The sequence below is a fragment of the Vipera ursinii genome, assembly GCF_947247035.1.
Source record: "Vipera ursinii genome assembly, chromosome: 2".
Lineage (NCBI taxonomy): Eukaryota > Metazoa > Chordata > Lepidosauria > Squamata > Viperidae > Vipera > Vipera ursinii.
Genome location: NC_139513.1, coordinates 81,788,840 through 81,805,125, shown reverse-complemented (window position 1 = coordinate 81,805,125; position 16,286 = coordinate 81,788,840). Strand labels below are relative to the sequence as shown.

The 16,286-nt window shown below is 40.2% G+C and overlaps 1 protein-coding gene across 3 annotated transcripts; it reads right to left on the bottom strand.

Annotated features, from left to right (window-relative positions):
* Positions 1–5,873: 5,873 nt before the first annotated feature.
* On the bottom strand, positions 5,874–14,750 carry RPS14 (ribosomal protein S14). 3 transcript variants are annotated; one of them, XM_083351454.1, is made up of 5 exons: positions 14,732–14,750; positions 10,975–11,125; positions 10,384–10,545; positions 7,097–7,173; positions 5,874–5,995 (listed from the first exon to the last, which is right to left on the bottom strand). In XM_083351454.1, the coding sequence occupies exons 2-5, from the start codon at positions 11,121–11,123 to the stop codon at positions 5,928–5,930; spliced, it is 456 nt and encodes a 151-aa protein (XP_083207580.1). In that variant the 5' UTR covers positions 11,124–11,125; positions 14,732–14,750; the 3' UTR covers positions 5,874–5,927. The 3 variants fall into 3 exon arrangements, with proteins under 3 accessions (XP_083207580.1, XP_083207579.1, XP_083207581.1); XM_083351453.1 differs by lacking the exon at positions 14,732–14,750 and adding an exon at positions 14,308–14,441; XM_083351455.1 differs by lacking the exon at positions 14,732–14,750 and adding an exon at positions 13,118–13,136.
* Positions 14,751–16,286: the final 1,536 nt, after the last annotated feature.

The following is a 16,286-nucleotide window of genomic DNA, read 5'->3' as shown; positions in this document are numbered from 1 at the left end:
TTTCCCAATGGCTACCTGATCTGCATATTCAGTTGATAGATGAGGCTTAAATATTCCCCTACTAAAAGTATCAATCAACTGGTCCCTGGGAAAGATAGGGACAAAGGAGATCAACACATGCTCCCATGGTTTAGTTAGTACTATATACACATTCTGTAGCTTGCATACATCAGGTTACTCAGTTCTTTGTGGCAGGTTTTCCATCAATGCTCAACACCTTGAAGAAGACCTGGGGGTAACCAATGGGCTGCTTCTGAGCAAAATGGGCCTTAGTAAGTGTAACTTGGTACAGTTCAGAATATAAACTTCACAAATGTGGGCGTCTTCCATCCAGACCTTAAAAAGGCATGTCTCCAAATCAAATACTGTATATTTCCTGGTGTTCTAAGGAAATACTCATATAGTTTAGATTTATGGGTCCTCTTCTTGTGGCCTTTTTAAGTCAAAAGGTTAAGCCAGAGGAGTAAGAGGTTGGGAGCTCTTTCCAGGTACTGCTAGTTTGGGCCACCTTGTATCCCACAAATTTAATATATTTTTTAGCTTTTTTTAAAAAAAAGGTTTGCATCCCACCCTTATGTTGGTCTATGAGTGTTAATAAAGATTTGATTGATATGCATGCAGTTTTCTCTTTAACAACAGAGAAGTAGTTTTACCACTTTCTTCTTCCCAGTTTATTTTACAGGGCTGGGATTCACTGATGGCCTCTCATCCAAATACTAACTAGGCCCAACCCAGCTTTTTTTCAAATAGCCATGGTTAGTTAGTACTGCCACCTAGTGATTGTATTAAGGGAAAATGTCTTATTAAGGAGAATATTAAATGTCTTATTAAAGAGAAATGTATTGGAGAGTATGGACCATAAGGTATGTCTTGCTACCTCCAAGAGGTAGGAAATGCAGGCTTTTCTTCACTACCTGCTATTGATTAAATTAATACTAAAATAGAATTTTATTAGCAATAGTGGCAATATCCAATACCAACTCGCTATTGAGGTGAATCTCAGCATCTCAATAGACATTGTGCTTGTTGCAGTTAGAAGACACTTAGATCAGCTGATTTTGGAGACAGTAAAAGGAGAATTCATTTACAGAGCAACCACAGAACATTTAGAACAAAACCATGATAGCATACTTTGCGAGCAGGACTTCCAGTCCTGCGCAGCAGTGCAGCAGTCGAGGGGTTCAGGACTCCATGCCCTTTGGCTGAGTTTCTTCCTGTTAGGGGACCCTAAATGGGCCAGAAGCCGCCCTTAAGAGGCAGCAAAGAAGGAAATCCCAGAGACCTCTGAGAGACAGTGGTCGACCCGATCGGTCCAGTCGAAGCCTTGGAAACCAACAGGAGAAAGGCTAGCTTAACTTCAGAGTCTAGCCCAAGCTGCAAGCAACCAAAGTCAAAAGCACTATTTTAAGCTGATTGTAAACAGTGTGCTTGAATCTGGGTAAGAACATCGATTTTCTCTATCCTACCTATCAATTTTCCTGAAGGAAAAAAAATCCCAAGAAGCAAAAAACCTCTGAAAGTGAAGGGGGGGATTTTTGCCCCACCCTTTTACTAACGGTAGTGGCGAATTAAACCTTTTATGAAGAACCAAAATGTATTGAAATGAAATGAAATGACTATAAAACCTAAATTTGGATAAGTTTGAAGTTACTGAATGGTTAAGATTCTCATTTTAAAGGCAATTTGTTCATTTTGAAAATTTGAAAAATAAACCAGTGCTGACATCCAGTGGTGGATCAAGACTACGACAGCTTTGGCTTTCATACAGGACTTGGCAAAATCTGGAAAAAACTAATGTCTACTTGTGACCTTCAAAGTTCTAACAATAGAGTACAGCTGTGACAAAAAAAGAAAACAATCTGGGCTGCAGACAAAGTGAGACTTACACACTTCAGGGAACAAAACTTTGAACTTTCTGGATCACAAGTATCTATTTAACTCTGACCCCAAAGCTATTTGCAAAGAAAAGAAAATTTGGATTCTTGGTCATCATGGAAAATCAGAGATTTATAGAAAGAACCTATCAAGAAAAAAATAAATACTTTTCAAGAGGAGACATACGATATGTTGCAACTAATTCAAATAACAATTATTTCAAATCACAAAGAAATCCAAAATAACTTTGAAAATAAACCAATTAATCTCCAATTTAACTTTACAACAAAAAAATCCCAGGAAACAACAACAGAGAAGGAACAGATAAAACAGACAGCTGAATACAAATTTGAGGATAGAGACTTCAAGATGAAACCTAACAAAACAAACAAATATGATTTAACCCAAGTGAAAAAAAATTACAAGAAATGCTGGATTTGGAAAAGACAACTTATACTTTTAACACAAAAAACAAATTTGAGGATAAGAAAAAAGATTGGACAAAATGGACTGCAGAAACACTAGGAACTGGAGAGACAAAAAATGATAAGAGAAGCAGAGAGAAAAAGATTTTTAACAAAAATGAATGGGCAAATGCCTCTCACAAAGATATTGTACTTGACTTACCTTTTATAGCTACAGTAACACATGCAAGAATATGGAAAGATTCTTTGACTCAGCAGAACATATTGATTAAGAAAGATACTGGGCAAAAGAAAAAGGCTAAAGTGAAAATTTAAAAAATAGACGATGGGGCCTATCAGAGAGAATATTTTAAAAAGAAACACCTGTTCAAATATGGTTAAATAGAAAAAATTGGGATGTAAATTTGACTTTAAGAGGGAAGAGCACCTCAAGTAACATAGTACTTTCTTTTTCTCCTTTTTTATTTCTTGATATGAGTAATATGAGTTGGAATGGCTTACATAAAGGAAATGTTTTAGGTATCTAAAGGTGATGTGACTTTTAAGAAAATTACAATGGATTAAAAATGTTTTGAATAAGAGTTAAAAGACTAGAGGACTAAAATTATTAAATGAAATATTTAAAGATTAAATATATTTTTAATTATGGTAAAAAAAGAGCGAATTTTTTTTGGAAATTATAACTTATAGGAAATAGGGATTTTAAGTAGCATACTTTTTTATTTTTTTAATTCTTATTCTTTTCTTTTTTTAGTCTTATTTATTCCTTAAGAAAGGTAAAAGTATTGGGTTGGCTGACATGAGAAAAAATAGACTTAAATATTTAAACTTTGAGAAAATCTTAACCAGCAAGAATGTTTTGAACATTGTGAGAAAAACAATTGTAAACAAGAACTGTAAATAGGATCTATGATGAGACAACTAGAATGACTAGATAGAAAAGGAATAATATATTGATGTGGTTATTATCTGTAGAAATATTAGAAAACTTTTAAACTCGATTATCATTCATTAAAACAACAAGAATCGTATTAACTTAAGGTTGGTAAAAGAGATTATGGGAAAAAGAGGAAACTGAGTAGTTATTATGTGGATTATAGATTGTAGAAATCAACTGTTAGTGAATGTTTCTTAAATGTTAACCTAGACAACAGTTTACCGAATATTAAGGCGATTGGTTAAAAAATTAAAACATTTTTTAAAAGCATACTTTGCGAGGAATTTGCTATATTCTCAAAAGCTTTATGTAATTACATTCTGTTGAGAATGAGTGTCTGCTTAGTAGCACTAAGCACTACTAACAAGTCACTTTTACATTAACAAGCATGCGCACAAAAAGAGGAAATCTTTTTTTCAAGATGCCATTTTTTCACAGAATGAGAGTACAAAGAAATCATGAGTGGGGATTGCTTCTCTAAACTATTTTCAGAAGGGGAAGCTGTCACAGGTTTCTTTATGTATATCCAAGTCAGTGGGCTCCAAAAAACCAGAGCCAACAAAACATAGCTCCCTTGGTAACACATACACAAGCATTCATAGGCTAGAATTCACTGCTCACTTACCCCATTCTTCCCAAGTGGTACTACATCTCCTACTACCGCTTCTCTCAATGACTGCTCCTTGCAAGTCCTACTTCTGGAGAACAGTATCTCTATCTGCTTTATTTTTTACACAGTTACCACCAATAGTCTCTCCACACAGCTTTTTATAGCCAATATTGCTGTGGTGGCTGGGGAGAGGGCCTAAAAAGGCAGGTCAACATTGCACAGGTGATGTTCATCTTCTAGGCAGCCTCCCAGAAGCAAAATAGTTTAGATATGATTTCTCCCAAAGGCAAAGATGGAACCAAAAGATGGTAACTGGGGCAAATGGTTTTTATGCCACACATATCACTGTCAGAAAAGAAGTAGACTGAAAGGTATGAATTTTCATTTAAGGTTGTATCCAGTTAAAAAAATAACTTCTATTGTGAAGTATGTTAGATTTAAGCAGTTAATGTATGTTTTTCAATGAGATTCAGCCCCATTCCTATTTTAGCAGTTTAGATTTAAAAGATCTATGAAATGCAGATTAATTTAAAAAAATATCAATTTTTTTTGAAGTTTCTTTTTCTGGTCCATCAGAAAAAAAAAGGTTTCAAAATAGTGCCAGATTCCTTATGTAGACTGGAGCTATTTGCCTACCAACGTCAGCAACAGACTAGATGATGTTGAAAATGAAAATTCAGCTCATTTCCCATTCTGGTTATCTCCCAGTTGTACTAAGCTATAATTCATACCCCAACAGTATAAACTTGAAATATTTTGGAATGTACATATTTAAAGTTAAGCATCGAACAATAGTATCAATTAAATAATCCTGCTGTGAAGATGATCCAAGGGCACCAGCCTGATGGTCAGTTAAAAAAAGAAAAAAAATCTGAATATTTTAATGGTGAAACGTAACAGTAAAAGGTAAAGGTTCCCCTGCACATGCGTGCTAGTTGTTTCTGACTTTAGTGGCCGGTGCTCATCTCCGTTTCAAAGCCGAAGAGCCAGCGCTTGTCCGAGGACGTCTCCATGGTCATGTGGCTGGCATGACTAAGACACCAAAGGTGCACAGAACGCTATTACCTTCCCACCGTAGTGGCCCCTATTTTTCTACTTGCATTTTTACGTGCTTTCGAACTGCTAGGTTGGCAGAAGCTGGGATGAGTAACAGGTGCTCACTTTTACGCAGCACTCGGGATTCGACCCGCCAAACTGCCGCCCTTCTGATCGACAAGCTCAGTGTCCTAACCCCTTCAACATAACAGTACAATAGCCTAAATTAATGAGTGCGTCATCAACAAGCAAGCAAACTACGACTATCTATACAGGGTACCGCACATTCCATAATTATAGAATGGGTAAATGGACCACCAACATGGGTAAATGTTTCTTGCACAGAAATTCTATGGCTGCTTTCCCTCCAATTTTAAACCAAGACTATTTCTGCAACACCATTGCACGCTTATGTCAGTCAAATCCACTAGATAAAAAGATATTTCTGAGTGGTCTTTGAATATTGTTGCCCAATCATATGTATGCCCAGTTTTCCTATGATATCAGTGAGGATTAAAAAAATTGAGGCAAACTGCTGCTTTTCAAAAGAACCTTTTTGAGAGAACTTTTAAGAAATTCAATGCACAGGCCACTTTTGTATAGCAGCCTTTCTGATTGGACTCGTGAGCTCCTCATTTGAGGAAACAGTCATCCAGGAAGACAGAGCTCAATCTATAGGAGGAATACAGCCATTCTCTATCTCTACTTTTAGCTACCAACATTATGCATTACTTCCAAACTCAACTGATACGAGTGTTAGTTTGCGACAGTTTTATTGCTTTAGGGTTTTATTTTGTACTAAGTAGCTTCATAGTGACAAGGAATACACTAAAAAGTCTGTGGGAGATATTAGGAGGTAAAAAACCACCACCCTCCACACAGAATGGATGTTTTTCATGTCAATAATTATTGAGAGAAGACTTAATGGCAAGTCAAAGATACACTCTGCAGAACAGCAGTGGTGACTAAATGTATAGAACAGAAAAACAAATGAGAACAGAAATTTATTGGAAAGCTTTAATGATGAAATACAACAGCCACTATTTTACAGACGACGACCACGGCGACCGCCCTTTCTACGAGTGCTGTCAGAAGGAATGGGGGTAACATCCTCTGTGGAGAGAAAAATGTTCATTTTTGATTATTTTCATTCTTTGCGTATACAAGCCCCCAAAAATCACAGAGTAACATGGAAAATGACACTCTGAGAAGACGGCAACATTCAGAATGTAACACTAACATCACAAAGTTTCTTTGAGACAGATCATACTTCCCAATTAAGAGTTTCTGAAATTTCAGGATGTGAAAGCCCAAGATAAGGCAAGTCTGCACAAGCTTTAAGAAACAGCTACTAGGAAAAGCTAGGTTTATGCACAAAAGAAACAAAATTATTTTATTTCTAATGTGAAGGAGACTCCTTTTGTTTCAGAATTTCTGTTGAACTTTTTTTTTGAACGAGTTGCAGATTGTGAGAACTGAAGCCCGGAATATTTTGATTTTTCCAAGCCAGGTTTGGGCTGAAACAAAGTTTAGAATGATTCTTTCTGCATGGTCTGAGCTCCAAGTGACTCTCTCAAGTCTTCCCAGCAAGTGATCCTCTGAAGTCCTTATTTCTAGCATAACATATCCAACATAACATATCCAACCAGCACTTACGGTAAAGCCCTGATCTTTCCAGAGTCATCTTATGGGTCTCTCCCCTTGGCTGCCACCAGAATTCTTGACTTCAAGCACAGCATATCCTCCTTGTCTAATCCCCACCCTCAATCTTCCAACATTTTTCTTTCTTTCCCCCATTCCAGTATCTTTTAAGCTTTTCCCCATCACATTTCCTCTGTCCCCGCACCCCCCAAATGCCACATGTTTTGGCTTGTGCTTAAACCAAACAGGTTTTGGCCTGGACACTTTGGCTGTACTGTGCTGGGACACTTTGTAATGCTGTTCTCTGAAAGATCCAGCTGCAAGCACTATCATGTTGTAACTCAATTCTCTCTACCTGAAGGCCCTAATTGCGTGGGTCATCTTTTTTTCTTGTGTCTCGTTTCCGTATAGATCAAATAATTTTATCTAGCAAGACCTTTGCAAACTATCTAATGCAAAATAAATGGTTTGTCTGTTAGGATAAAGTAATGGAATAAAGCAGCAGGTTTATTTGCTATAAAGATGATTGCAGGAGGCACATTGTTGAAAATATCCTTTAACAGGAAAACCTACCAATGCGCCCAATCTTCATGCCAGACCGAGCCAAAGCCCGGAGAGCTGACTGAGCTCCAGGTCCAGGAGTTTTGGTTCTGCAAAGGAAGTTAAATATACATTAATAAAAACGGAAACTTGTCTTTATTGACTTTAGGATTTATTTCATTTGGAAGAACAGAGCAGTATTAGGGGTAGCATCAGTGCAGCATTTTTTTTCTTGTCAATTTATAGCAGTGAGGAAACAAAGGTGCAACATGACTTCCAAGCTTTCTAGTTAATTAATTCTTACTAGCAGGGTTCCAAGCTAGATCGATGGTTAATCTGATATAGCATGGCCCTTTTTCTTTTTTTGCTAAAAGAGCTGCTATAAATTGTAAAGCTAAGATAAAATCAAAAGAAAGGAAAAACACTGAAAAGTTCTTCAGAAAACCTATTCAAAATGTCTCTAATTGCAAACCTTTCGTAGATTTACTCTGCATTCGGTTTAGTAAAATGTCTGCACCTTTGTTGCTTGTTTTTGCTAAACCAGTTCTAATTAATTATTAGAACATCTAACCCACTCCAATCTCAACTGAGTGACATCGCAAAAGAAGTTATAGGCAGTCCTCACTTAGTGATCAGCAACTGGGACCAGCAGCTTGAAAACAAGTGGTTGCCAAGTAAAACTGTTTATTAATTTGTTACAGCTTTCCTTTGCTAACAGATATGTGAAGGCTGTAAATGGGAGGATTGGTTACAAGATTACTTTTTCATTGCCACTGTAATTGCAAATGGCTGCTAAATGAGGCAGTCGCTAAACAAGGACTACCTGTACATAAGAAACAAACAAACAAAAAACTAATGCAATTATATTATATAATTGCATTAGGGGTTTTTTTTGTTTCTTATGTACACAATTAGCTTGGACTCACAATTAGCTTGGACCAAAGAAACAGACATTTACTTCTGAAAAGCGAAGAAATTAGGGCTGGCCCTATTTCTTGAGGAAAGAAAACGCTATGAAGTGGGAGCGCTACAGAGTGCCTATCCTCCTTTCTGTGTGCCTCATAAAGACTGGGGACACTTTTGATGAATGGACTGAAAAGGATTGGACATATTCAATTTTTGCAAGGTACTACCTTTTTTTTGATGCTACACTGTGTAATGATGACTTTGAATTGGGCCCAGCACCCTACTCATTACCAGTTCAACAACCTTAAAGGAAGTATAATTCTACCCTGGCATTAGTGTCCTAAATCAGGGCTTTTCAACCAGTGGTACGGGTACCACCTGTGGTACATTGGCACCTGGCAGGTGGTACGCGACCATCTTAGAAAAGTAGCGGGGGAGGGGAATGAGCTGAACCGGTGGCAGCACTGCACAAGCCTGAGTGAGAGATGGCTGGAGCTGCAGGGCTGTCAGGGCTCAGTGGAAGTGCCAGGATCAGCGCCAGGCTCCAGCTGGAGCTCGGCACTGATCCCGGCACATCTGCTGAGCCCAGAAGAAGTGCCGATCAGCTGGAATGTTGCAGCATTCCCAGGGTCTTGTGATTTACATTCAGATACTTGGCAACTGATTCATATTTATGACGCTCAGTGTCCCAGGGTCACGTGAAGTGACAAAAACCTGCTGCAACCACCTAGCAGAGGGGGGAAAATAAAAACCAAACACCCCCCCCCACCCCACCCCTGCTGCCAATCCTCAACAGAAATGCTCACAACAATGAAAACCTCGAACAGGAGGAAGAGCGCTGCCGGGCAGGCAGGCAGGTGTCTTGCTTGGCTGTGGCTTGGAGGCACTTTTTTCAGTGCCATTGTAACTTCGAACAGTCACTAAGCGAACTGTTGTTAAGTTGTACTTCATCACTTTTTTCCTTTTTTGGGGGGGGGGTGTTCATCAAGTTTTTGACACCTTGCAAGGTGACTGGTGGTACTCGGATGTTGCCATATCCTAAAAGTGGTACAATGGGTGAAAAGGCTGAAAAGCCCTGTCCTAAATAGTCTAGTCAATTTTGTAACAGCGGCAGCTCCTAGACTGTCTTCAAAAGGAGCCTCCCAAGGAGTAAACTGTATAATCCAGCACAAATGTCAGGGTACCCTACTGCAAGTAAGGCTGTAACTGGCTGAACTGAAGCTGAGCAAATCCATCCCATTGGTCACACTTTCTACCTGTTGCTTGAGTGGGAGTGGAAATCCAAGTGGACAACTCACACCTCCTTTGGGGAAATGTGTTTCACTCACAGTAATCACTTGGATAATTGTTACTGGGGTGTCCAGATGTTTAATGGCATCTACACACTAGATCTTGATACTAGCTCAGGACTTCCAATAGTATTTCTAGCCTGGATCTAGCCTGGTAGCAATGTATACCCAATGATGATGCCTGACCATAAATTTGTGGACAATCTCTAATGGATCTCTAATGGTTCCACATAAACATGAGATAAAATGCCAAACTCCCAAGGGCTTGAGCATTTGTCACCCACAAGCATCAGTTCTAATTACTCATTCCGGTAGAAGCAGAATTGGGTGTCCCAATCCGTGCATTTCCAGAAGAGTACCATGGCCAATGGTTTCAAAGTTGTCTGAGAGATCTAATTGGACCATTCCCTTCCCCCTTCCCCAAGATTCCAACAAAGGCAATCCATCAGAACAACCAACACCATTCCCGTCTCATAGACAAGGTTGAATCCTGACTCAAAAGGATCCAGATAATTCATTTCCTCTAGGATCTTCCTACCACCTTCTCAACAACTTTCCCTAAAAAGAGAATGTCAAAGATCAGGACAAGTTATAAATGGTGGTTTGATCCATGGAAGCCTTCTTTAGGAGAGGAAGCAATTCAACCTGCTCCAAAGTGCCTATAGCTATACCATTTCCCTCATGGAAACATTGAACCAGCTGCTCACATGATGCCTGGCTGCCCAAAGGAGCCAAGAATGGCATGGCTCAAGCCAAAATAGTCAACTCAAACTACAGAAAACTCTATTCCACTGCAGTACAGTGCAGTGAAATAAAACTCCTGTTTGTTTTTTTTTAAAAAACAAGGATAGAATATAAACAATAATGTAACATCAAACCAGCGAAATATCCACTATATTACAGATAAGGTATTGGCATTCAGGTTAACAGGACATTTTTCCAACCGCTGCAGCTCCAAAATATGATTCCACAGAATAATACCTTTCATTTTAAAGTCTCTCGGTAATACAAAATAATACTAGAGAGGTGTTAAAATGACTTTATTATTTAAATCAAAGTATTCTAAAGTACTGAAAAGTAGTACATGTGAAAATAAATGTGCAGGAGAGAGATAAGCCCTTTTACCTATTTCCACCCGTAGCCCGCAGTTTGATATGAAGGGCAGTGATTCCCAGCTCCTTGCATCTTTGTGCTACGTCTTGGGCAGCCAGCATAGCGGCATAAGGAGAAGACTCATCCCTGTCGGCCTTCACTTTCATGCCACCAGTTACTCGGCAGATAGTTTCCCTGAGAGGAGAAGAAGCGCATTAGAGATGAACTTAATCCCAGCTTTTCCTTCTTCACCAGAGACAAAAAGCATAACTTCTTTGCTAACCTGTCTTCAAAATACAGTATGAATAAAACAATTCCCAGAGTTAGGGTTAGAGTTTCTGCTTGATTGCAGCACCACTGTATCTTAGCAGAAACGATAGAGTTTCTATACAAAGAGCTTCCAAGAGTAGATACTTCACCTAGGTTTCAGCTATGGTAATAAAACATAATACTCGGCTCCATGAACGTTACAATGCTAAGTATGTATACTCCCAAGTAGACGAGAGTTTACTTCTAGTTCAGGCTAGGTGAATATTGCAGGCCTTTTGACATAAAGTCTATTGCCAAGATCTTCTATTACAATCTTGTCAACAATATTATCTTCTCACAAGTAAAGATACTCACTTGCCAGACAGGTCAGTTACATGGACAAATGTATCATTGAAGGAAGCAAAGATGTGGCAAACTCCAAACACATTTTCTCCTTCAGCAACCTGTGGTCCCAAACTTATAACCTGCTCTTCCTTCTTTTCCTTACCCTTACGGGGAGCCATTTCTGTATAAAACAACAACAAATTAAAGAACAGACAGAATATTATAAAATAAGTTTGTTGAAGTGGACAAACCATAAAAATCAAAATAACAAGTTGAGGAAAGAAAAATAAAAGCCATCATATATAATAAAGCTGATTCACAACTTCTAACCAGAAATTTATACTTAGCTACAGTGGGGATTGTTTCCCATTCTGATCTCCAGTAAAGTAGCAGATACTCTTTCCTGAACTGAGAATACGCTTCCTGTCCTGAGAACTGCATGGAGCACGAGTATTGTGGTAACAACATGGGCAGAGCAACATAATCAAAACCAGTCCACAACTGATATGTTTATTTATTTTATTTTATTTTATTTATTTTAATTCCATTTATATCCCGCCCTTCTCCGAAGACTCAGGGCGGCTTACAAGCTTAGCAGTAGCCTTCATTCTATGTATATGCCTGCTTATTAGGGCTTTCACACACACCCCAAGCGGCATTATTACAAAGTCAGCTTAATTGCCCCCAACAATCTGGGTCCTCATTTTACCTACCTTGGAAGGATGGAAGGCTGAGTCAACCTTGAGCCTGGTGGGATGCGAACCTGCAATAATTGCAGGCAGCTGGTGTTACTTAAGGAGGCATTAGCCCACTGCTCCACCAAGGACTCTTTAAATATTTAAATATTTAAATTTGTGCTTAAGGTACATCCTTTCCCCTTAAATCCATCCAAATTATCAAAAACAGGTCCCAAAAATGTTATCCTCAACATAAGCAGCCCACAAATTATTTATTCCTGCAATAAGAGACATCCATTTCAGAAGAAACTATATATATAGTTGGCACTTTATGTCACACTTCAAGCAACTTGTTGGTGGCTTTAAAAAGTAAGCGAGAGACTTTCAGATTATCCAATCTGAATACAAAATCCAATACAAGAAAGTGTGTTGTCAGAACTACATGCAATGGAAAAATCATAACACAGAGACATAAAATTTAGGGAATTTAGTTTCTGCTAATTGTTAATTGCTTTACTTTTTGCTTATCATTGCAAGATAAGCAAGACCTTATCAATCATGTACTGATCATGTACTGACAATTCATACTCAGTCTACCCCTAACTGAATTCTAAACTTAAATCCCTTAATCCTCTCTTCCTCCCTTTCTACAGACCAAATAATGGGATTAACTCACTTATGTACCTGAGGAAAAAACTGAAGGACTTGCACAGTGTAGTCAAGTCCAAATGTTGAATAAAATATATGCAATGTATTCAACAAGTAGTAATAAAATCATCATAAGATGATCCACCAATCAAAATCTAGCCCTCTCGATCACAGTAAAGATTGTAATATTTTATACTGATCTTTCTTCTGAATATTTTGAGATTGATTTTTCAACAACTAAACAATTTGTAGTTAACTATTTGTCCACTGATTGGTAGCAGTTCTTTAGGGCTTCAGGCAAGAATTTCCCAGCTCTGCCTGGAGATCTGGAAGAGTGAATATGAAAACTTCTGCAAGCAAAGTACCATCAATGAATTATAGCTTCTTCAACAGAGTATTAACATTTAAATGTTAATGTTCCCCACTTCCCCCTTGTTATTACTTAAGTATATACCTACAAAATTAGAACAATGATTTGGGTATTTCTATACCATTACTTCAATATTTAGCATTTTACCTTTGTATTAATTATGCAGTCTGAAAATTAAAGGTTTACTCATTTTGGATTCTTACATGAGAAAATACTTAAGTTTTAAACAAAAGGGCTGCATTGTGATTAGGGAGGACTTACAATACCAGGTAAAGAACAAGAAATTATATATGCAAGAATGCATGGATACCCAGATAGCAATCCCATGGAAAATCTAGCAATTTCAACATTTACTACTGTTTTGCAAATTAAGTTCCCTGATCATATGATTTCTGATAATTTTCTGATAATCACAACTTTATATGACAACTTTCCACACCAAACAAGATCAAACATAAGATATGACTTGGACCATTACCTTTACAATAGGGTATACTGCTAGAGTTAGATTACTTAAAATTCATTGCTTCCCTAAGACTTGCCACTTTTGCTGCTAACGCGTTACAAATGTAGTAACATACATGGCATTTCTAAACAAATCAGGATGACCTTAAATGAAATATCCTGACAAGTTAGAACAATTAACCAGTGGAACAACCTGCCTCCAGAAGCGGTGAATGCTCCCAACACTGGAAGTTTTTAAGAAGAGACTGGCCAGCCACTTGTCTGAAATGGTATGGGGTTTCCTGCCTGAGAGGGGGGGTTGGACTAGATGACCTGCAAGGTCCCTTCCAACTGATTATTATTATCCTACCAGGCAGACTTCCCACTTCCTCTGCAAAGCAGAAATAATTCTAGTAATAAACCCACGTGTACAGGCTTGCAAATACTGTCTCGAGTTACTAAAAACCCTCCGGAATCTAGTCAACCATCTTCCCTTCTCAGCCTCGTAAACGTTATTTGAGCCTTGGTGGAGCAGTGGGCTAATGCCTCCTTAAGTAACACCAGTTGCCTGCAATTAGTGCAAGTTCGAGTCCCACCAGGCTCAAGGTTGACTCAGCCTTCCATCCTTCCGAGGTAGGTAAAATGAGGACCCAGATTGTTGGGGGCAATTAAGCTGACTTTGTAATAATGCCGCTTGGGGTGTGTGTGTGTGAAAGCCCTAACAAGCAGGCATATACCTAGAATGAAGGCTACTGCTAAGCTTGTAAGCCGCCCTGAGTCTTCGGAGGAGGGCGGGATATAAATGGAATATTTAAAAAAAATTAAATAGATGGCTTTGGACACACTTTCCAGCCCTCAGCCCTTTGCGTACGATAAAAGTAGAGACCGTGTAGGTTTCTTCTCAAAGGTTGGTTTCCCAAGGAAAATACACGCAGCTTAGAATGAACCTTCGCGAAGGTTGGAGGGGGGGGGGGGAAAGCCGGCTGATGAGGCCCAAACCGGGGGAAAAAACCCCAACTATCCCGGGGACCGGGTGATACGGGCCTCCTTGAAACGACGGGATCGACCGCTGGGCAAAAACAAAGGCCCCCCCGGCCTCGCCCTCCCTCGCCTTCCCCGCTCAGTTAGGGATGAGGAGCCCACAGACAGGACCAAGGGGAGCGGGGAGGGCCGGACACGCGAGGATGGAGCTGGATAAAAAAAAAGGCCCCGCCAGCCACTTACTCGAACGTCTCTGCAGGCGGCAGCCAGCACCGGAAAGGAGAAAAACAACGTCACGAGGGCATAGGTCACGCTCTACCACCCGGAAATAGTTTGCGGAGAGGCCCTAGGGCAGGGGTAGGCAACCTCGGCTCTTTTATGACTCGTGGACTTCAACTCCCAGAATTCCTGAGCCAGCTTGGCTGGCTCAGGAATTCTGGGAGTTGAAGTCCACGAGTCATAAAAGAGCCGAGGTTGCCTACCCTTGCCTACGGTGTGTGAGTGTGTGTGTGGGGGTCATTCTTTCCAAAAGAGACGTTCTCTCATTGGAGAAAATGAGCACACAGCTAGGGGAGCGTTTATTGCGCAGAAATGGCGACGGAGTTGGGGGGGGGGAGGGGAAATCTAAAACAATTTCTCCCGCGCTTAAGACGAGAATAAAGCTTACACGCTCGCTTCCGTTAACCGGGCGGAAGCTTTTCCCGCCAGACGTTGGGTGTCTTCTTTGGACGTCAGCCGCTAGTATGAGACGCCCAACCCAAAAGATTTGATTTGAATAGGCGTGTTGCGCCCGCGCGCGAGGATGGGGAGGACTAAATGGAACCGGTCCTTTGCTGTACTGTCGTGCATCCGGGAGGCAGGAGCGCCATGAGACAACGGGGGAGAACCCCGTCACCCCGAATTAATGTGGGGTGTAAACTTAAAGAGATCTATTTGGAGCGACTGCGCCTCATTTTAAAAAAAGAAGCATCTCTTCCGGTGATTTGCCCTGACAGTTCAGAAAATACCAGGCTAAGCAAATCCCTAGCTCAGTGTTAACTCAACCATAGTAACTTTTAAGTTGTGCGGGCTTCAAGCTCTCAGAATTCCCCCAGGCGTTGTTCTCCCCAGCGCAGGGGTAGGCAACCTCGGCTCTTTTATGACTCATGGACTTCAACTCCCAGAATTCCTGAGCCAGCTTGGCTGGCTCAGGAATTCTGGGAGTTGAAGTCCATGAGTCATAAAAGAGCCGATGTTGCCTACCCCTGCCCCAGCGGCTTGATGGCTGGGGAATTTTGGGAGTTGAAGTCCATACATCGTCAGAGTGTTCAAAGTTGGGAAACATTTGACGTAGCAAATGAAATGCATAAATTTGGCACTTACACCAAGAAAAGTTACAAAGAAACATTACAAAGTGTACACAGTTGGTTTACCATGTTGTGAACATTTTCCTGGTGTCAATTACAAAGATCGTAAAACGTAGGTACAATCGGCTTTTTAAGGATTCTGATAAAACTCCATCATTTGGATAAGCACTAAATATGGATAAGCACCAGTGTTTTTTTTGTAAAAGAAAAAGGTGCCGGAACTCACACATGTCATACAACCCGCCTTGCCTACCCTACAAGGTTCCATCCAAAAAAGGTGCCGGAACTCAGTTCTGAGCGTTCTATGAGGAAAAAAAGCCCTGATAAGCACTAAATGTCAGCAAAGAGATACACAAATAGGTTTTTGTAACCTGGTTCTGGTGGTCTTTCCCTGGTTCGCCCTGCTATTTGAAGGTAATAATACTTAGATTATGGCTTTGCATTGGACATTAATACATTAATATGAATACCTATGGCTAGTTTAAGGGACGCGGTGGCTCAGTGGGTTAGGACGCTGAGCTTGTCGATCAGAAGATCAGCAGTTTGGCGGGTCGAATCCCAAGTGCCGCGTAGCAGAGTGAGCGCCTGTTACTCGTCCCAGCTTCTGCCAACCTAGCAGTTCGAAAGCACGTAAAAATGCAAGTAGAAAAATAGGGACCACTACGGTGGGAAGGTAACAGTGTTCCGTGCACCTTTGGCATCTAGTCATGCCGACCACATGACCACGGAGACGTCCCTGGACAAACGCTGGCTCTATCTGGACCGGGAGGCCTTGTGTACGGTCACTCATGCGCTCGTGACCTCTCGCCTAGACTACTGTAATGCTCTCTACATGGGACTTCCCTTGAAGACTACTCGGAGGCTCCAACTGGTACA

Coding starts and splice junctions, on each gene's coding strand:
- RPS14 (XM_083351454.1), bottom strand. CDS start 11,123: ATGGCTCCCCGTAAGGGTAAGGAAAAGAAGGAAGAGCAGGTTATAAGT. Junction 10,546..10,974: donor GTAACTGACCTGTCTGGCAA/GTGAGTATCTTT, acceptor TTCTCCTCTCAG/GGAAACTATCTGCCGAGTAA. Junction 5,996..7,096: donor CATGAAGATTGGGCGCATTG/GTAGGTTTTCCT, acceptor TTCTCTCCACAG/AGGATGTTACCCCCATTCCT.